The 22,330-nt window shown below is 35.2% G+C and overlaps 1 protein-coding gene across 3 annotated transcripts in view; it reads right to left on the reverse strand.

Annotated features, from left to right (window-relative positions):
* LOC119835972 (nephrin) overlaps nt 1–22,330 on the reverse strand; it is a 178,168-nt gene that overhangs the window by 33,230 nt on the left and 122,608 nt on the right. For all 3 annotated transcript variants that reach the window (XM_038361107.1, XM_038361105.1, XM_038361106.1), the window contains exons 9-11: nt 6,266–6,402; nt 2,644–2,811; nt 1,653–1,784 (exon numbers count right to left, since the gene is read on the reverse strand). In XM_038361107.1, the coding sequence (XP_038217035.1) occupies nt 1,653–1,784; nt 2,644–2,811; nt 6,266–6,402 (437 nt within the window). The remainder of the gene's footprint in view (nt 1–1,652; nt 1,785–2,643; nt 2,812–6,265; nt 6,403–22,330) is intronic.

Here is a 22,330-nt window from a genome sequence, read left to right on the forward strand (position 1 = left end):
TATTGTCTCACTTGCTCTTATGCTGAGTATACGTAAGGCCGCCGGGATTAATTATTTAATCCTGGCAATTCTAATCAGGATAAGATAAACCCATTAAATAATTATATTACCGATAAGTATACAAAGTTTGAATTAAATCTGTCCGTTTAAAGTGGGTCAAATTGAGTCTAAATGAAATGGTTATATAATAGCATACAAACATACAGTTGAAGCTTATAAAAGCGTGTTAAGTAGTGTGTGAACCAATCCAGACTATGATCTATCTCTGTGCCAAATTTTAATCAGAATCGATGACCAGTTTTCGCGTTTATGGAGTAAGAGACATGAATGTTTCTTCGTCAAAATTTCGCGTTTATGATATAAAGAAAATACGCACACATAAGCCTGAAATATAACATTAATAGATAATATTCTGGTAAGTGATTAGTTTTCCTGAATGCTGTATTTAGAACTATATTATACGCAACGAAAAAACTTATTTATTTATTATAGTAATCCACGGCCATTAAGGTTCATTTTCTATTAACAATCTTAAAGTTGATTGTAATGCTATCTCATTTTTCTCAAGGAAAAAGAACGAGACAGGTACATATTTCTTCGCTAGATAACGTTGACCGTGTATTGAAAAATGAACTCTAAGACTTTCCAACGGATTCGGGAAAATTATTTTCGTGTGGGATCGTTAAGGATTACTTTAGTTTATATTTAATCGCATTATATGGGATAGACATTGTTAAATAACTGCTTTGTTTTGATATTATTTCGTTTTAATTAAATTGTTTGAAGTTTCGAGAAAAGGTACATGTTTGATAGAGTTTATATGATAGGTAGGTGGTTAAATTATTGTTGGACGAGAGTTATCTTAAATTAAACTAAGCTTACAGAAATAGATTTTCAGATATAGGTTTTACAAAATATTCTTATTTGTGAATTTGTTACAATATAATGTATGTATAAAAAGATTAAAAAATTTTACAATATACCAAATACTTACAAATAAATCACAAGTTATTTGACATATAGGTATCTTTATAGAAATAGACAGTATCGTATCGAAATCGGTTCAAACTTTTAAGTATCATAAATGATTTTAGTACAAACTTATGTCTCATTTATCCTTAAAAACACATGACGTAAATGAATTTATTTTGTCAGTTTTATGACTTGCTGATAATTTCACTGATAGCGTATTCAACACTATTTGGCTGGAATTGTTATACATCATTTTTAACCGACATTCCCAAAACAAGGGATGGTGCACAAATCGTATCGTGCATTATTTAAACTATCATTAAACCACAACCAAAACGGAATACATACATAACTTTAGAAACTGTACTAACTTAAGTAACTTCGTAACCTGTTGTAAATTACATGAGTTGGAATATATCTCAGCAATCCTACTATCCTACTATCCTACTATCCTACTTATATTATAAATGCGAAGTATGTAAGGATGTGTGTGTGTTTGTTACTCTTTCACACAAAAACTACTGAACTGATAGCAATGAAATTTTGTATGTAGATAAATGGACAACTGGAATAACACATAGGCAACTTTTTGTCCCGATATTCCTACGGGGTACAGACTAACGCGGGTGAAACCGCGGGGCGCAGCTAGTTCTTAATATAGTAACTACTATAATACTCACACAAAACGTTGATAGTGTGCGTGGCGACCACGTTCTCAGTGAGCTGGGCGTTGATGCCATGGCACACGATCACGATGGACCGCCGGTTCGGTTCCACTACCACCGTGATGTTCGATGTCGTAATCCAACCCCCTGTATATAAAAAATAATAATTTATAACAACCTGTATATGGAAAGATTTTTAAAACCATCCTGTATAAAGAATATAAAATATAACCGTGACAGACCGCGCTATATATAAAACAGTAATTAAATACACCCTGTATAAATAAGAAAAATAGTTCATATATTATGTTTACAACTATTTTTCTAACAATTAAACCATATTCCAATTAATTTAAGCTATGAAATTAATATCACGTGACAGCATCTACAGCAACAATAAAATATGAGAAAGGTCTTTTTATCACACATTGTGTTATTTATGTTTTCTATCTCCTATTTATCATTTATCTGACTCCCATGATTTATAAGTCGCAGAAAAACATGGGCTCGAGTCAATGCAAAATAATGTTTTCGTGGTAGCTTTGTACGAAACAGCAGTTTAGTAGAGCTACAGTGGACGCCTATCTGTTAAAAATATCAGTAGCATATTTATACTGTAATATTTGAGGGAGCGACTTAAAACTCGATACACATGAAAATATTACAACTATAATTTTTTTAGCAATAACATTAATACACCTACATACTTATACATTTAATTTTCCTACTATCCTACTAATCCTACTAATATTATAAATGCGAAAGTTTGTAAGGATGTGTGTGTGTTTGTTGCTCTTTCACGCAAAAACTACTCAACCGATTGCAATGAAATTTGGTACGTAGACAGCTTGATAACTGGAATAACATAAAGGCAACTTTTAATCCCGATATTTTTACGGAATAGGGACTTACGCGTGAGAAACCGCGGGGCGCAGCTAGTATTATAATAACAATTATATTCTTTTCCACTCAGGTAAAGACCAAAAAAAATCCATCATAAACCCACCTTCAGGAGAAATCACTGTCCTATTGCTGGCTTCTCTATGATGCTTCCCGGAGACCAGCCATTTGACTTCAGCAGCTGGGTTCGAGGGAGCTGTGCTGCAGGTGAGAGGAACTGGATCTCCGACGCGAGCTTCTGATGGGCCAGATATAGTGACGTGGGCTGGGGCGACTGGAAGAGAGAAAATAAGATCATATTTATTTAATAAAGTTATTCTTGATGCAAGAACTAGTTTTGTACAGATTTATGAATGTGTGCTTGTTACGGTTTCATGCTAAAACATCCGATCGGATCTGTATGAAAGACTCAAACTCAATCACAAACATTTTTTTATTCAACTAGACCTTCAGAAGCACTTTTGAATCGTCATAACACACAAAGATTATAGTGTGGACTAGCACATGGGCTTTTATTACAGTACCAAGTTCGACATGTGACATCTGCCAACTCACTCGGCCAGCGTAGTAGACGATGGCACAACACAGGTAGCCTGTGTCATTACAGCGGGGTATATAACCCGATGACAATGATAGTAAGTATATCTAATCAAAGTTAATTTGAACCAGACTGCAGGGGTAGCGGTACCTCTATATCTACGCATATTTTTCAGCAACGGAAACTATTAAACTTCCACAATTTATCTCGCTTAAAGTTTGTACAAAATTTCAAACTAGTTTCGCTATTAGTTACACTATCCTTTACTGTTGTGCAATTAACGTTTATTTCTTCGTTTATTACTAGCTGAAGCACACGGGTTTGTTCCTGTTTATCACCATTGTAGCATAATCTTTTAATGGTTTGACTGTGTGAATTTTTCATTTTTTATGTCATAATCAAGGCAAAGGCTTGTTGGGTCGCCTGATGGTAATGGATTGCTGAGTTTAAATGGTGTGGGATTATGATAGGTATGAGAAAGAATTAATGAAGGGAATAAAGGAAAGGTCTGGGCAGGGAAAAGGATATGTGCCGCTGGCTTTCCACTCACCAAACGAAACACTGGTGTGTGTGAGCTGGCCCAATTCGTGATGTAGATTATTTTTTTTTTTATTTTTATTGTGTTTTCCGGTTCTACAATGCTGCTTATTGCCTTCCGTGGTTATTGGAATGAAGGGCAATTAATGAATGAAGAATTCTTAGGCCCATTCATAAAAAATATAAGAAGGCATAGTTGAAAATTTTTAACCAAAATTTTACTTTATTCTAAATCAAATGCATAGCATTAAATGAAGCTGAAAACTATTTAGATCCTCTTCATAATCTTATTAAAAACATTAAAGATCCGTTATACAAACTCACAGATCCGATCCCGAGAAATTAAAAGGCAAACAAACAATTTCCAACAGCATTACGGAGTGTTACCTCGAATTCCAAGTAGCCAAGATTGTCAAACATCTCAAAGAAAAACTAAACGTAATTATATTAAAGTAAAGGACGAGAATCCTTTGATGCTTTGGCCGGTAGAGCGAAACGAAGTGTTTTTTTAAAGAAACAACTTTGTATACCCAGCGGGCGTGTTAATAAACAATAAGTTAGTATGGTATAAGACATAGCCGATTTTATAATTATTTGAAAAAAAAAATTGAATCGCCTCCAAATTGTCACATCTAGACCGAGTATAAATGGGATCAGAGTTCAATTAAAAAAAAGGGTGATGAAATGATGACAGGATATGAAAATCGGTTCACCCAGTTTAAAGTTATGATAACAAACACATAAGAGAGTCGAATTGATAACCTCTTCATTACATAGTATAGTATAGTTGCTTTCTCTGTCCCTATGTCCCTATGTATGCTTAAATCTTTCGGGTTTTTTGATGGGTGTTTTTTTAATAGAAAGATTGATACAAGAGGAAGATATATGTATAATAACATCTGTTAAACTACTACGAATTTAATGCGTGCGAAGCCGCGGGCATAAAGCTACACTAAAATAAGTTTAAATTATGGATAATAATAAATTTTGGAATTTTTGAGGCTGTTTAGATTTTCTGTTTAAATGAATTATTTGGAATTAACTGTACACATTTTATGAAAATATCATAAATGTGAAAACACTGGTAGTTACCCGCGACTTTGCTTCGCCAAAGACATGATGTTTATGTAAAATGCTTTATATAAGTGGCGAACACGTGGTCATAGAAAATTCCAGATTTTATCCTCCGAACTACTTTACTACGAAAATTCGATGAGACGAAAAAAACACACACAAACACATTTACACATACGCGTAACACACACTAACGTTAGCTCTATACAAAATGGTACACGCGTTTCTTCTGAAATTGGACTAGACACCCCAAACCTCTCCACATCACTCCGATTGAGTTATTCAGTCAAAGGATCGGTTAATGTATGGGATTTGAAGTGTAATTTTAACTTAAATAAACTACATTTTGTAGTAATTTAGTTTGTATTAGATACGTATGTAAATATAGATATTATTTATCTTTTTATTAGAGTAGTTTGTGATCCATGTCAAAACGCAAGAGGTTCACAAATTTTTTTGTTTGTTACTCGGTAACTCCGTGAGTTTGCAACTGATAAACTTGTTTTTTTTTTGAGTTGGATAGAAAATAGTTGCCTTTGGTCCTATTATTCATCTAGAGAACTCTGTGATATGGCAAATAAAATACATTTTCCTATTCAGCATGAGGATTATTAAAGTGCTTGGTCTTAGTCCTTTAAATATAATCTATACTAATATTATATAGCTGAAGAGTTTGTTTGTTTGTTTGTGCGCACTAATCTCAGGAACTAATGGTCCGATTTGAAACATTCTTTCGGTGTTAGATAGCCCATTTATTGAGGAAGGCTATAGGCTATATATGAACCACGGGCGAAGCCGGGGCGGACCGCTAGTTTACGACATATGTAGATTATGGAGCCGGAGGCCCGTTTTCTTTTTCTCACCCGTCCTAGTCCATTCTTTGTTTCCAATAGTCAATCCTTTCCTTAATTACCCCTATGCGGCAGCGCATTCGCAGAGGCACTAACTATCTTTGCCAATGTGCATTTATTTGGTGACGGAAGATTCTAAAACACTGCAATTATATTGCAGTTTTGCATGCTGCGAAGTGCGGGTTGCGCGTCGATCTGCTCTTATTTCGGTGTAGTTAAAGTGTAGTGGAAATCCGGCTACCTTGGCTGTGGCAGAGAAATGTCAGACTCCTACTGAAGAAAACTTCGCGATGACTACTTCGGCCAAGTAACGAGGGGTTCCTGAGATCTCGGTCATATTGTAAACTGGAAATTCGATATATTGGGTTAGGTTATATTTAAACTAACTTAACCCATCATATAGAAATTCCATTTCACACTTTAACAACTTCACATCCATAGATATCTACTACAGTTTCATGGATCGGAATTTTCAACTGATAAGTAGGGTAGATGATGATCTAAATTAGCCCATATATGTTCCCACTCCTGGGACACAAGCCTTCTATTAGGGGCCATAATCTACCACGCTGGCCAAGTGCGGGTTGGCAGATGTCACACGTCGTTGAATTTTTGATTCGCAGACATGCCGTTTTCCTTTACAGTTTCGAGCAGTGGTGATGTTATGAATGATGCTTAGAAATTTTACAGTGATGCATTTAATATGATTTTTTTTATTTAATACTTACATAGTACAGTTAAGTCGATTTCGGCTTTCAAAGTATTGCTTATCATGATATTCTTCGCTTCGCAGGTGTATCTCGCTTTATTGTCAGACGCGTCAGCCTTAAACGATAAGGCATTCTCTGACATGCGACCACTGGTTCTGTAAAAAAAGACAATTTATTTTAATATACACACGATAGTTGTCTAGTGGATTAGAAAATTTGTTAGATTTAACAGTTATGCTATTGAATGGATATGATTTATGTTGTTAATAATAAGTGGTAATTTAGTTGTTAAAAACTAGCTGTCTTATTGCAGTTTTACAGGCCTAGTCAAAGGATTTTCCCATGGCAATGTATATGACCTATGTCACTCTCTAGCCTCCGATAGAAAGACAAACAAACACACTTTAGCATTTAGATATTAAAGACTTTTACTGATTTTAAACGATATTTATACATTATATTATTAATCCGACGTATGTTTAAAAATACTCAACATACCAACTGCGGGGAAAGCCTCCACCTAGGAGGTAGTTCACAAACAACAATTTTTGTATGACCTTCAAGACATGTAACATCTCAGTCTCCCGTGACGTATATAAGTCTATGTACAATTAACCACATTCCATGCATTATTAAAGCAATACTGTCGCAATATATAAATTTCCATTTTTATTATTTAGGAAATGGACCATAATATTCCATTCTAAGAATTGCGTTTCGGTCGTTTGATTCTATTGACGAGATATCGTGTGCGACAGAGACGGCACGATATCTCCATCCCTCTCACAAACTCAATTACTTCCGGGGTGACCAGGTAAACTAGCGAAGTTTATTATTTCCTAACAAATAGTTTGTATCAATATCAAACTGTAATACGAATTGTATTCTGAACTTCACTGGGTAATTAGGAAGGCCGTAGACTGTTGGAGTTCAATGCTATAGAGCTATAAATGTATAGACGGGTTACGGAATTTTAAAATAAATTAATTATGTAATTATATGAGCTAGCACATTGAGACTAGTGGTTAACTAGTAAGCATAGAACCGAAGGGTCCTGGGATCGATAGCTGGTTGTGAATCACAAAAAGAATGTCTCCATCTGGCAGGGCACAGAACGCTGATCACCTACTTGTCCATAACGAAAATCGATCAGTAAAACACATTTATATAGAATACCCTAGTGGGGTATGACGCCCCATAATGGGGACTTCACTTTTCTATAGTGATGCAGTGTGGTAGCTCGAAAACATAGATCACAACGCGTTGCAGTAATTAAGAAATGCCACGACGCATTCTGATCAATTGGTGGTTCTGTGCGTTAAACTCCAATATACAATATATACAATTCAATTAAATTCCACATTAATTGTAACTGACGAAACCAAACAGTATACATTTCTCGGAATCCCTTTACCAAAACCTAAACTAGGTACAGAGTTCCTTGAAATTCGAAATCTATTACGTTCCAGCTTCTGAGAATTAGCCCAGCTTATAGCTGGCTCGCACTGGTTCTAACCGGTTTGGCCCGGGACGAAGTCATAGAAACTCCTGTGCCATTCGTACTAATATAGTTTATTACTTGTGAGTGAATGTCAGAGAACACTAACTATTAAGTATTCTCAAGAGCTGAAGAGTCTGTTTATTTGAACGCGTTAATCTCAGAAACTTCTGAACCGAATTGCATGATTATTTTTGTGTTGATTAGTTCATTTATCCAAGACACACACACACACACATGAAAAATGTTGCCAGAGGAATATTATATTTTTGGAGATCAGACGATGTTACATGGTTCAGTCACTTCTTTGAAATGTTATCAAATTATTTCGCTATTTAATCGGACAAACAATAGATAATTAGGAGCAACTGCACCGATACCGATAGCAATACGAGAAAGGACGCAGGAAACAAGCTAGTGTGAAGTCCCGTGTCTCCTAGTAGGATATGAGCAGGAGATATATCTGATAGATTTTCTTTATAGACAACTAGGTGGTCAGCCATCTGAATCGAACAGGTATCAAACCCTTTCCACGATCACGCGTTAACCACTGTACCAAGGAGGTGGTCAACTTATATGAAGCAACACTCAAAATATAACAACAGTCTACCATAAACAAAGTTTATTAAAAAATAACCGCTGCGTTAAGCTTAAGCGGCATTTAATAGTTTTAAATTTTTCATAGTTGCAGTGAAACAGGTCTAACGTAAAAAGCCGTATTCTAGAACACGGGATTTTTTCGTTAAAGTCTAGACTTTAGCCCACTTCATTTTCTATGTGTATTTATATACTGAAAGTTTTAAATAGGGATTTAAGTATGTTGTAAATTCTTAATGCTGAGGCTTCAATGCGCGAAGTTTCGCCTTTGTTTGTGCTATGTGGATAAAAAATTGTTAGGGAAATAAGAAGTTCAGTCTACGTACTACTGAATCACTACATAGTGTAATACAAAATCGCATTCTCTTGTTACTATAACGCCTTGATAGAGGAGTAATTGCAGTGTTAGGAAAAGACAGGTATACCTCTTCTCTCTCTCTCCCTCTCTCTCTCTCTCTATAGACGCTAGTCAAAGAGAGAATGACAAGACATCCGTCACTTTCCCACACTTGATTTTGACTATTTTGTCTGATATCTTACTAATATGATAAAGTGAACTTATATTATCCTACTAGTCCTACTAATCCTAATAATATTATAAATGCGAAAGTTTGTAAGGATGTGTTTGTTGCTCTTTCACGCAAAAACTACTGAACCGATAGCAATGAAATTTGGAACGTAGACAGCTGGACAACTGGAATAACATATAGGCAACTTTTTATCCCGATATTCCTACGGGATACGTAGGTGAAACCGCGGGGAGCAGCTTGTAATTGATAGAGGAATGGATATTTGTTACGCTTTCATGCGAAAACATGTTTATTTTATGAAACTTATCGTATTGTATGAAATTTGATACAGAGATAGATTATAGTCTAGATTAGCGCTTAACTTTTAACCCAGGTATCGCGTGACAACGCAGGTTACCTAGTTTACAAATAAAGTCTATGCTCTCGGATTCTTAGCAACGTGATAATGTGTATCTGAGTATAATATATATTAATGCTTGAAATTCAATTACATTATGATAATGATGATAACTGCACGCTCGTCTGGTCTCGAACCGCCGACTTTTTTTAAGTCCGAGGTCACTGAGCCACCACATCTTCAGTTATATTACCCTGAACTTTGTACTATGAAAAGTTGAACATTATCCACGAATCCCATAAGCGACTATCATGTAAGCGGTTAAGTTATTAGCCCGATTAACTGTTGTACATGTTTATTGGTTAATTGGCAATGTTGGTATCGTTAGTGATGTTGGCAGCATTGCTATTGGCAGCTAACCAGGCTATACACAAGCTGGGGCTGCGGTTTTGTCTGAGATTAAGGATAGATTAGATAGGATAGGTCAGCTTCAAAATTTTTTGTTGTAATGTAAATTAATACACGTGTAGAAGTGAATATTTTATATTGTTGATGTTTTTAAATTATATATATCTAGTTCTTGCCCGCGGCTTCGCACGCGTTAAGTTCGGCGTAGTTTAACAGATGTTATACATATAAACCTTCCTCTTGAATCACTTTATCTATTAAAAGAAACTCCATCAAAATCCGTTGCGTAGTTTTAAAGATTTAAGTATACATAGGGACATAGGGTCAGAGAAAGTGACATTGTTTTATACTATGTAGTGATGAAATATTAGGACATCTTAATTTGATGAAATATTAGGATATCCTGCCTGGTGATTAAATTTTTTCTATTCTTTCAAAATCTCTCATATCTTAATTTTCTTCGTGCGGTGTAGAAAATTCTACTGAAAATACACTTAACTATATGTGATTATGGATCCAACAATTTTTATTTGTAGGATATCGTCCTATATCAAAACGTAGCTATAAACAATTCCGACAAATTACACCTAATTCCGCTCATCCATTACAATTACAAAGCTACAAATAAACACACACATGAAACTAAACACCACACTGCGAAATCTTGTCATTCAAACATATTTAAAATGCAGCACCATTAAACTTTTTAACCTCCATAGGAATCAAACCACGCACTAACATCCAACCATCCATAACATACAATTAGGTTTGACCCCAGGTCAGCGGCTAACAATGCGGAAAATCTTGCATTTCTACACATAATAGATTTTCCCAAAGGACTAAACACCATGAAAATGATTGAATTATTCAATTGTTTACTTCCTATAAAATTATGTTAACGCTCTGTTACATTTCTTGCCTTGTAATAAATCCGTTTATGTTGGATGTATGCAATTACTGAATCGATATAGATAAAATTTTGTATAGCAATTTGGAATACCATTATAGGGTTAATTGGGGGATGAAGTTTGTGTCTATAGTAATATTTGTATGTTCAAAATTATAAATATCGATATTTAGAAAACTGCATGGTTTATTATACTTCTAGCTGCGCACCGCGGTTTCACCCGCGTAAGTCCGTATCCCGTAGGAATATCGGGATAAAAAGTTGCCTATATGTTATTCCAGTTGTCCAGCTGTCTACGTACCAAATTCCATTGCGATCGGTTCTTGCAAACTTTCGCATTTATAATATAAGTAAGGTGTATGCAATTACTGAAAAGCAGTGGTGTCTCAGTGGTGAATACCTCGGATTTCAAAATCGATGAGTCAGGGTTCGAGACCGGGCGAGCGTGCAGGAAATAAATAGATTATTCAATTTATCTGCACATGTGGACAACATCATTACTGCTTGAAACAGTGATGGAAAACATCGTGAGGAAACCGGCATGTCCAAGAATCAAAAGGTTTGACGACATGTAACATCTGCCAACCCGCCAGCGTGGTTGAATATGGCTTGAACCCTCATAGAAGGCCTGTGTCCCAACAGTGGGAACATGTATGGGCTGATGATGTGATGATGATGCAATACTGAATCAATACAGATAAAATGTTGTATAGCAATAGATAAGGAATACCGTTATTATACAGTAAATTTGGGGATAAAGTTTGTCTACATAGTAATATTTATAATAATAAATATCGATATCTCGAAAACTGCATTATTCATTATGCTATAAATAAAATTTTACACAGACAGTAAATAAATTAAAATTATATCTTGGTTCATCTTTAAAACCATTTAATAAAATAAAGAATTTAATAAAATTAAAAACAAACAAAATATGTTTAATAACGACATTATTATAAACAATAAACATAATGAAAAGATATTGACTTTTATATATAAAATATTTCGTACACTAAAATTTACAGCCAATTCAAAAACTTAGCAGGGAATCCCAAACAAATAATGTAAAACTGCGATCTAAAGAGCGGAGACTTGTCACAATTTTAAATAAAAGATGCTTCAGAAGTGTCCTTTTATTTCGCCGCTAATAGTCGTAGAGGGTTATAAAATATGTATGGTGGCCACACGGCGGATTCTGTGGGATAAATGTTTCATAGCATTTCGAGAATTTAAGCAAGTTGTATAGAATAGAATATGGCTGTTTAGGACTATGTTTCTTTAAATCGCATTAATTTAACCGTTTCAGTATAATATGCTACATTTATAAATATATTTTATAAATGGTTAAATAAATATCACAAATATAACATATAAAAAATTACTACTACATACAGAGATCACATTTTCTCAAGTACATAACCCTTATAAAACACTCTCTTTAAAGCCAGTATAAAAATCCTTTATCTCAGTCCATAACGTCACTTTAATCCAAAGTGATGACACTTTAAAGTTATCCCCACTTTACGCAATGCATTGTCACCCTACACCGGACAGTCCGTACACGATAGAAGCATTACTGAGAGAGAATTCATTTAAACCGTCTCATATAAGACCGAATAGTTACTATTTCTCTTTATATTTCTTGAGTGTAGTTTAATCATCATTTGAGTGTCGGTTTTCAGTTTAAATACAGTTCTAAAGGAATTTAGGACTTTGAATTTGTGTGTTTGTTGGATGCAATATACGAAATTGTTGAACAAATTTATACCTTTGTAAGAACTTAGCACGTTTGAATCGAGGCGATGCGATGTGCGTAGTTTGTGTTGTTTATAAATTTATTTGCGCAGTGCTGGATCAGTAGTTACTCGGACTTGAAGCGAAAAGCCGAGGGTTCGAGACCGGAGGAGCGTGCAAACAGCTAAATTCATTTTTCAATTCATCGTACAAAATACATTAATGCTTATGTTCACTCCGGTCTTCTGTAGGGGAACGAACTGGCCCAATTCGTGCAAAAGCGTGCTACACCCACATTAGATTAGCTACATAGGTCATCCGTTATCACCACACTGGAATCAGTACTGCTTTGAGACGCCATCGCAACCCCTATGTACATCCAATACAATATTAACAAATCCCTATAAAGCACACCCGCTGGCGCTCATAACTTGTCCGCCATCATTATAAATTTCCCCTTAAATTTTCCGCGGCGTTATTTATTACTTAATCTGGACGCTTCGTGAATGTTTTTAGGAGTTAACTGCTGTGATATTATTCCCTGAATGATGGCCTCGTCTCCGCTTTGTACAGACTACAGGGTCTCGAGCGTATGGAGGGATAAAACCGTGTAAGGAGTTCGTAATTTTAATCTGTTTTACACGTCACACTAATCACGGTAATATTATAAATGTGAATGTTTGTTTGTTTGGATGTTTGTCCGGCAATCACGCTGAAACTACTGAACGGATTTTGGTGAAATTTGGTATACAAACAGGATATGAGCGGACTTGAGTGATAGGACTTCTTATCCCGATTAAATGCTCGCTTGGGATAAAAAAGAAATCTTGATTTCCGGGCGGAGCCGGGACGAGCGTCTAGTGTGATAGATGTATAGTATCATTAATGTAGTGTAGGATAGGAAGAAGATATTGTACATATCTAAATATGTACTATCTTATTAAAGGGGTCACTTATATGTTTGTATGTACCTATTCATTAATACTCGATTGTGGCCCACTTGACTGCCGGATTACCTAATTCAAACTGTACACTTATCAAAGATCGGTGACAATACAATAATTTCATGAGTATCTTATTATAAATGATCGCCATGAACAAATTACCTTACGGATGTGAACAAGTGAGACAAATGTCGTTGGTTATATCATTCAAGCGTGTTTTTTAATTGTTTTTAATCAAATACATTTATTTGAGCTAGTTAACATTTTAAAATAATTAAATAAGGGCTATCATTTTATAATACACCTATAAAGTTCTATCGAAACGAAAAATGTGAATCTTTTAACGTCCGTTGGTGAAATTCTATTACGAATGTTTTAAATGTAATTTAAAACATAATATTATTAAGTAATTATGTCCAGTAAAATGAGCATTTACAAGAGGTTTTGCCGCTTTTTCTTCGTTAAATACCATCAAAAAGCTTACAAAATAAATAGGTTCGAGTGTTCTATGAAGTACAGATAAAAAAGGGGTTTAAATGAATTTCTTCTAGAAAATTCTTTGTGAAAATGTATTGAATACGTTTGAACTATTCGCGGATTTATTTTGAGCTGTTATGAATTTTTGTTGTGTAAAATATTATATTTATTCAATTAATTTAATAATGTGCAAATAAATATTTCTTAATGGTATTTAAGTTATGTAAAATTGTTTTAATAATAGCTGTTTTAATATGAGCTAGTTGAACAAAACATATATTTAAAAGGGAATTTAGGTAAACTGTGGATTGTGTAGTCTTACGGGTTAATCCAAATAATATATTAGTACTAGCTACACGCCCCGGCTCCGCCCGGATAGTCTTTTATAGTTATTGAAATAAACTATCTTTTGAGTTGGATCAAACTGCAAACGGTGTGCAAATTTGATTAAAATCAGTTGAGCAGTTTAGGAGTCCATCGCGGACAAACAACGTGACAGGTAATTAATATATATTAAGATGTATGACATGTTATATCTGCCAACCCGCACTCGGCCAGCGTGGTGGATAATAGCCCTAACTCTCGATGGAGACCCATGTCCCAGCAGTAGGAACACATATGGGCTGATGATGATGATGATATCATGTAGAACCATATCCTATGTGAAATCACCAATTATGGAATATGTATTTATGTGTATTGTGTGTGTGTGTGTGTGTGTGTAATGTGTTGGATTTTAATTTGATAATTAATGTATGTAACAAATTACAAAAATTACTAGTAACTAGATTATGATACATATATAGCCTATAGCCTTCCTTAATAAATGGGCTATCTAACACTGAAAAATGTCATGAAGACGTCAAGATTCATAACATGTCATGTCACATGACTCTCGCTGTAAAGTCTTCGAACGTCGGGTTAAATCTATATTTATACTAGCTGCGCCCAGCGGTTTCACCCGCGTAAGTCCGTATCCCGTTGGAATATCGGGATAAGAAATTGACTATATGCTATTCCAGTTGTCCAGTTTCCAGCAAATTTCATTGCAATCGGTTCATTAGTTTTTGCGTGAAAGAGCAACAAACACACACACATCCTTACAAACTTTCGCATTTATAATATTAGTGGGATTGGGGAGGTCAAGAAAATATGCGGATCTCAATAAAATCTGTTAGTTTTGATAAATATACATATTATATGTACAATTTAGGATTTTTGTATTTAATTCGAGCACATGGAAACAACTAATTGGATTCAATGCTTATAAAAGTTCAAAGCCGGAACTCGAACCCGGGGTCTTTTGACGAGTCGCTCCACTTCGTATCCTTGTACAAAGAAAATATTTCCCTCTTTACTGGATATTGCGTTACGCCTGTCCAAGTTAGGCGCGGAGAGCGATTTTGTAATTTTAAAAAGATAGTCAAGTATGTAACATGGGAGATTTTATATTTTCAGTCTTGCAATAGTGTGTATTTATGCATATTGTGTTCTATGCCTCCTTGGCACAGTGGTTAATGCGTGAGCGTAAAACCGAGGGGTACTGGGTTCAATTCCCGATGGGGACGCACAAAAAAGAAATGTCTCGGTCTGACAGGACACAGAAGGCTGATCACCTACTTGACCCTAAAGAAAATCGATCAGTGAAACAGATGTATATCATCTGCCCCATACCCCAGTAGGGGGCACGGGACTTCACTTAGTGTTCTATGAATCAATCCTTAATTCAATTTTCATTTAATAAACTTTTCGGGAAATTATTTTTTTTACCTCCGCATGGATTCACATTTTCTAAATAAATGTACTTAAACTAAACTTAAGTTGTAACTAATATTGGTCTATCACTATATAAAATTTTGCCAACATCTCTCGAGTGGTTTTATAGGATTGACGGACAAACAAACACACTAACAGGCGAGCAGACAAACAGGAAAAAATACCAAACATCATTTTGACATCTATAAATTACAAAACAACCATCACATATTATATAAAGTGCAAATACTCTTATTTATATTATTAATACTCTTATTTATTTTTAATACATTAACAGTCTGATACAGAATCGCTCAGCCTATCGCTCCGCTAAATCTTATGACCTGTACCACACACAATCTCAGCTACACGAAGGGTGGATTGTCTCACATAACCTGCGATGTAAATTAAATATCATTTTATAATGGAGCCCATGTTTTAGAAAGGGAAGCTTCAATTTCAGAGCGATTTACTTTTATATATATTTGAATTTGAATTTTCATTTGACATTATAAAAAACTAAAGTTTGTTTAAAATTAATTTCGATTTAACTAAAAATGTTTTGCAAACGAACATAAATTCGAAAGAGTAGAAGAAATTCGATGATCCGATGAATTTTTTTCTATTATTTCAAAATTTCTCATTTATAAAGCAATTTAATGCTATAGAATTAACTAGCATGCTGTTGTGTTTCGTACGGTGAGTGGGGGAACTGGAGGCCCTTTTCCCTTTCCTGACCACTTCCCATTCCATTCCTTATTTCCACTCATCAATCCTTTCCTTATCCTATACCTCTTAAAAATGGACAGCACATTCGCAGAAGCATTACCTCTGCGAATGTTCATGGGCGGTGGTGAACGCTTACCATCAGACGAACCACCAGCTCAGTTTCCCGCTATGATATAAAAGAAATCATCGAAGACATTGGCCCTAAAGGACTAACTAGGCAGTGTTTAAAAGTCCCATACGTTTTAGCTTACTTCCCCTCAATGAAAAGATTTTTCGCACAAAGACGCGAGACAAAATGATTAACGACTTACTCGGATTACGGGGGTCAAAGTTCGATCCCGGGTTAAGCTGGAGTTACGGTGATAAGATAGGTTTTTGTGTGTTTTATGTGAATAATGATAATTGATGGCCCCGTATTGATGGTGCTTTGATATATATTATTATGTACAGCTAGGTGTTACCCGCGTGGTCTTAATAATCATGCTACAAATTTTCAAACTTTCTCCTCCTGTTATATCCCCTGGGAGTAGAATTTATCAAAATCCTTTCTTAGCGGATGCCTATTAAAGTGGCTATCTGCAAACTATATTCCAGCGTAATCGGTCCAGTAGTTCAGGCTGATCGATCAGTCAGTTAGTCCATCTTTGCGTTTTATATATAAAATGATACACTGTGATTAATAAAATATTAAAGTAATATTATTTAAATCTGCCTATATATCTGCCTCACAACGCTTCAGAAGGAATTCAAATCATTTTAATGAGTTATATATTATATTATTTGTTTTATTTTAGATATATGTGATGTGAACATGCGTCTAATAACAAATACTGTCATACAAAAAAATTTCATACAAATACGTTCAGCTGTTTCATCCATCACATAATTAGCATCCAAACACACATCACCTATAAAATCAATTATTCCTAAAAAAATCTATACATTAAATATTAATATAAATGTTTAATTTCCCTTACGGCGGAAGCTCGTAAAAATGTCGTCGGTCCATTGTCGGGCGAGCATTATGTCGATATCGACAATCGATAAGCCATTCCGGCGCGCATCACTAGTGATGTATTCAAGCTGAGACCGTTTTATAAAATTGTATCGCGGTATTTTATATTTCTATGACGTAGGGATGGGTCTTTTGTGAATTCGAGATTGCAATTTCAATTTATTTATGGCGCTGTGGGTAGTTGTGAAATTTAGAAGTATAGGGTTTGATTTTTATTGCAAAAGGTTTGATAGAGATGGGTTTAGAAGGTTATTCATGAGATCTTTAATTTTATGACGTTTTATTTATACTTGTATTTTATCGTGTGAAAAATAAACTTTAAACAATGTTAGTTATAATCTAAAATTATAATATGATAAGCGACTAGCTTTCCGCCCGCGGCTTCGCCCGCGTGGAATTCGGTTATATCGCTTTCATCTCCCTATTTCAACTCTTTCTGTCATTTTTTTCGCGATAAAAATTATCCTATGTCCTTTTCTAAGTTCAGCTCTACCTACATACCAAATTACAAATTGGTTCAGTGGTTTAGGCGTGAAAGCGTAACAGACAGACAGACAGACAGACAGAGTTACTTTCGCATTTATAATATTAGTAGAGATATTGAAAATATCATAACAAACAATAAAAAAAATTTATATATATATCACATAGAACATGAATCCCAGACTCCTAATATAGCTTTCGCTGTATTTCAGTCTGCATATATATACAATAACTAGCTGCACGTCCCGGCTCCGCCCGGGTTTCTTATCTATTAATCGTAATTAAAATTATTTAAACTATCCTATCTCTCAAGTTGGATCGAACTGCACATGGTGTGCGAATTTTATTATAATCGGTTAAGTGATTTAGGAGTCCATTGAAGACAAACATTGTGACAAGAGATTGATATATAATAAGATAATATTAAAAAGTCTATGAAACGCCCTTTTCCCGACCAGTCGCACATGTCACGCTACCACACTGCGCTCATACACTTGACCGCGTTCAACGCCTTTGCTACATAACTCCGTTGAAACGGGAATTCCAAAGAGAATGTTCTAGCAACGCTCTGAATACCTCCGCTAAGTACGATTAAATCTTAATTACTCCCCGGGGATGTTGTTTGTTTACTGGGCTTTTCGTGTGTGTGTACATGTGTATACTAAATAGCTCGACATTGAGTTTTATAAGTGCTATTTTGTTATTTTTAATTATGATATCATACGATCGATTACTTTATCTAAAATTAAACATTCAATTTAAATTGGTAATCAAAGTGCTTAAATGGTTGTTGTTATCACGAAAACAGTTCAATATGAGAACATTCCCAGAATAAAGCCATAAAAAAACAACATTAATAAAATTATAACTCGACTAGACGTTCGTCTTGGCTCCGCCCGGATGTCGAATTTCCTATTTTATCTCAAGGGAGCATTCAATCGGGATAAAAAGTATCCTATCACGCAAGTTAGTATACCCTGTCTGTATACCAATTTTCATCAAAATCCGCTCAGTAGTTTCATCGTGATTGACGGACAAACAATCAAACCTTCAAATCTATCTCTCTCTTAAGCCCTTCTCCGTCCACTGTTGGACATAGGCCTCTCCCAAGGTTCTCATTCTAATGTTATAAATTGAAGAGTTTGTTGTATGAACGCCCAAATCTCAGGAACTACTGGTCGACTTGAAAAATTCTTTTAGTGTGTAATAGCCCATTTATAGACTATACATGTACCACGGGCGAAGCCGGGTGTATCGCTACTTTATAATACTAGCGTAAAGAGTGATAATAAACTAAAAGTTTACAAAAAACACAGCGTAAACAAACATTTGAAAATATTAACTGCCAAAAATTAATGACAACGATTTAAAAACGTCTCCAAAGACCATCGCAATAAACCGAACGCCAAGCAAACATCCCAAAAAAGCGATATCGAAGCGAATTTATTATGCAATAAAAGTAATTTATAAAAAGTAATAAAGTCCCCCCGACTTTTGTATGAAAACCAATAAACGGAATGTATTCGCTGAATAAATTCGACACGGTCATTCTAATATCCTTTCGATTCTTGCTATCTTTCTTTGAAAGATATCTGTGTTATGGTAACTCGAAAACATATTTATTTGGTCTCTTTTTTATGTTTGTAAATATAACTTATTGTTTGTTGTGAAAGCTCTAATATCTATATATATATAAAAGAAAGTCGTGTTAGTTACACTATTTATAACTCAAGAATGGCTAAACCGATTAGGTTGAAATTTGGTACAGAGATAGTTTTCCGACCCGAGAAAGGACATAGGATAGTTTTCTTCCCGGAAATCTAACGGGAACGGGAACTTCGTCGGTAACCCCCCGAGTCTATCTTATCCGTGACTACGCAAGCAAAACCGCGGGCGGAATGCTAGTAATACTATAAATGCATGCTTCTTCACGTTTCAACCTGAACAGATTTCGATGAAATTTGGTAATTACAAAGCTTAAGACCCGAGATATGATATGATATATAGGATGGTTTTTGTCCCGTAAATGCATCGGGAACAGGAACTATGAGGGTTAAAACCCCGGCACTGCTTTGGGAACTCGGGCGAAGGGTTCAATTTTATTACAACTGTGACGAGTGTTAGGAGGATTGGTTTAAATTAGTTCAATAACTTCAATTTATGCCTGCCATAGACGTGTAAAAGTAAATATATCGTAAGATTATGTGATGTTTTACATATATTTATTTCAGTTATATTGTTCTTTATTAGCAAGCTTTCATGAATAGATAAATATCTATACTAATGACAGCCATGTCAGGGGTTGAGCTCGGACCTTAAAATCGATAAGTCGGGGTTCGAGACCGGGCAAGCGTGCAGAAACTAAACTGATTTTTCAATTTATCTGCACATTTGGATAACATCGCCACTGCTCGAAACGGTGAAGGAAATCATCCTGATGATGATGACAGACATGACACTTAAGTATCTATGAGTTTGCATATGAAACCAAACCTAAGAAATTTTAAGCATTTTTTTTACTTCAGTTATTATTGATTTATTTCTCTATCTAAGATTTATGTACTATCATCGTAACTTTTAACAAGCCTATAGTTTAAGGCTTGTTCATCGCTGCTATTGGTTCATCAGTTATCAGTCATCAGTTATCGTCAAAATAAGCTAATTCTCAGAAATTCTAGATCTCCCCAAGTACATAATCAATTAAAAACTTTAATATCGTAGATTGGATCACTCAAACTATAATTATTATTGGTTCAATTTGGATCAAATATTCATCATAATTCGCTACGAAATATTTAGGGCGATAGGTCTAAAATAACGGGCAAATTTAATATAGATAGTAGAACTTCGACCCGCGGCTTCACGCGCTATTTTCATATTTGAACCGATATGTTATACACAAGATCCACACCAAATAGTAGCATGGAAATGCTACTGTGTTAAATAGGATAGAATCACGCAGGCCTTATAAGTTAATGAAAACTCATCAAGTTATTGAGAAATAAACTAAAAGGTCTAGAGAACCTCATGTTTTGGAAGTTACTTGACAGCAATAACCCACCTACCTATTCGGGTATTTCAGGATCATTTCAGGTATACAGTAATATATAAGTATATAGTATAAATACTACTATTTTAGTAGTATAAGCTGTGGTGGCTCGGTGGTGGGGAACTCGGACTTCAAAATCGATAAGTCGGAGTTCGAGATCAGGCGAGCGTGCAGGAAATAAATTGATTTTTCAATTTATCAGCACATGTGAATAACATCACTGCTCGAAACGGTGAAGGAAAATATTGTGAGGAAACCGGCATGTCTGAAAATCAAAGTTCGACGGCATGTGACATCTGCCAACCCGCACTTGGCCAGCGTGGTGGATTATGGCCTGAACCCTCATAGGAGGCCTGTGTCCCAGCTGTGGGAACCAGTATAGACATTATGTATGTATTTAAGTTAGTTGTATCAATAAAGCTTTTAGCGTACGTACAAACTAGTAAAATAAAACAATCATACTATGATGGGAACCTCTATAAACATTTAATTTGATTCGAAACTAGGCTATTTAAGACTTAATCAATAAATACTGCTTTATAGTTTCTTTAGAACAGTGGTTAGACCCGAGGGGTCTTGGATTCGATTCGTGGTGGGAACTCACAAAATATCCCGCTCTAGCAGGACACAGAAAGCTGATCACCTATTTGTTTACGAAGAAAATCGATCAGTGAAAAATATGTATATCCCCTGTACATCCATCTGTCCCTTATGTGGTATATCCTACTAACATTATAAATGCGAAAGTTTGAAAGGATGTGTGTGCGTTTGTTGCTCTTTCACGCAAAAACTACTGAACCGATTGCAATGAAATTTGGTACAAAATTTTAACAACTAGATTAACATATAGGCAACTCTTTATCCCGATATTCCTACGGGATACGGACTTGCGCGGATGAAACCGCGGGGCACAGTTAGTATACTATATGGGGACAAGAGGACCCAAAAAAATTCAAAAAAAAAAAAAGAAACGCCGCGTTCCAACCGCCCGTCCGCACGTATGACGCGTGTCAGTCACTGTCACGCGGGCAATAGGATCGTATCACGTTATTATTGGCTCGAATTTCTGGGGATTCTCCCAACTCGCCGAAATGCGACCCTGCCCTTTATGTGTTGTGATTGCCTGTACGTCAGCCTAGATTTATTTGTATCTTTGATTACGTTTTTTTCTAGATTTTTTGGGAATTTCCATCTTTTTTGTCGTGGGAAACTGATGGAAGAATCTTCGGGAAGATATTTCGATATAAGTTTATATTATAAAGTATATTTTTTATTCTATTTAAACTGCTTCTGAAAAATTCAGGTCAATTTCTTAGTTCGTTTCAGCGTCATATACCTATGTTTATACACACATATGTATAACTTAAAGCTCTCAAGGATCCAAAATATCAAAAGTTGAAAGAATTTTCGAAATTAAACCAGTAGTTCTTGAGCACGCAAACAAACAAACAAAGAGGTGAATATATAGAGAATATAGATCCAGGAACCCATAATACAGTATAATGTCAAATCATAAAAAGCAAATAACAACTCACACACATATCATGTACACTCACACTGACACAAATCAATACAAGTGAAGAAAACAATAAAATATTATTGTTACCACTTTCCTCT

Source organism: Zerene cesonia, chromosome 22, assembly GCF_012273895.1.
Source record: "Zerene cesonia ecotype Mississippi chromosome 22, Zerene_cesonia_1.1, whole genome shotgun sequence".
Lineage (NCBI taxonomy): Eukaryota > Metazoa > Arthropoda > Insecta > Lepidoptera > Pieridae > Zerene > Zerene cesonia.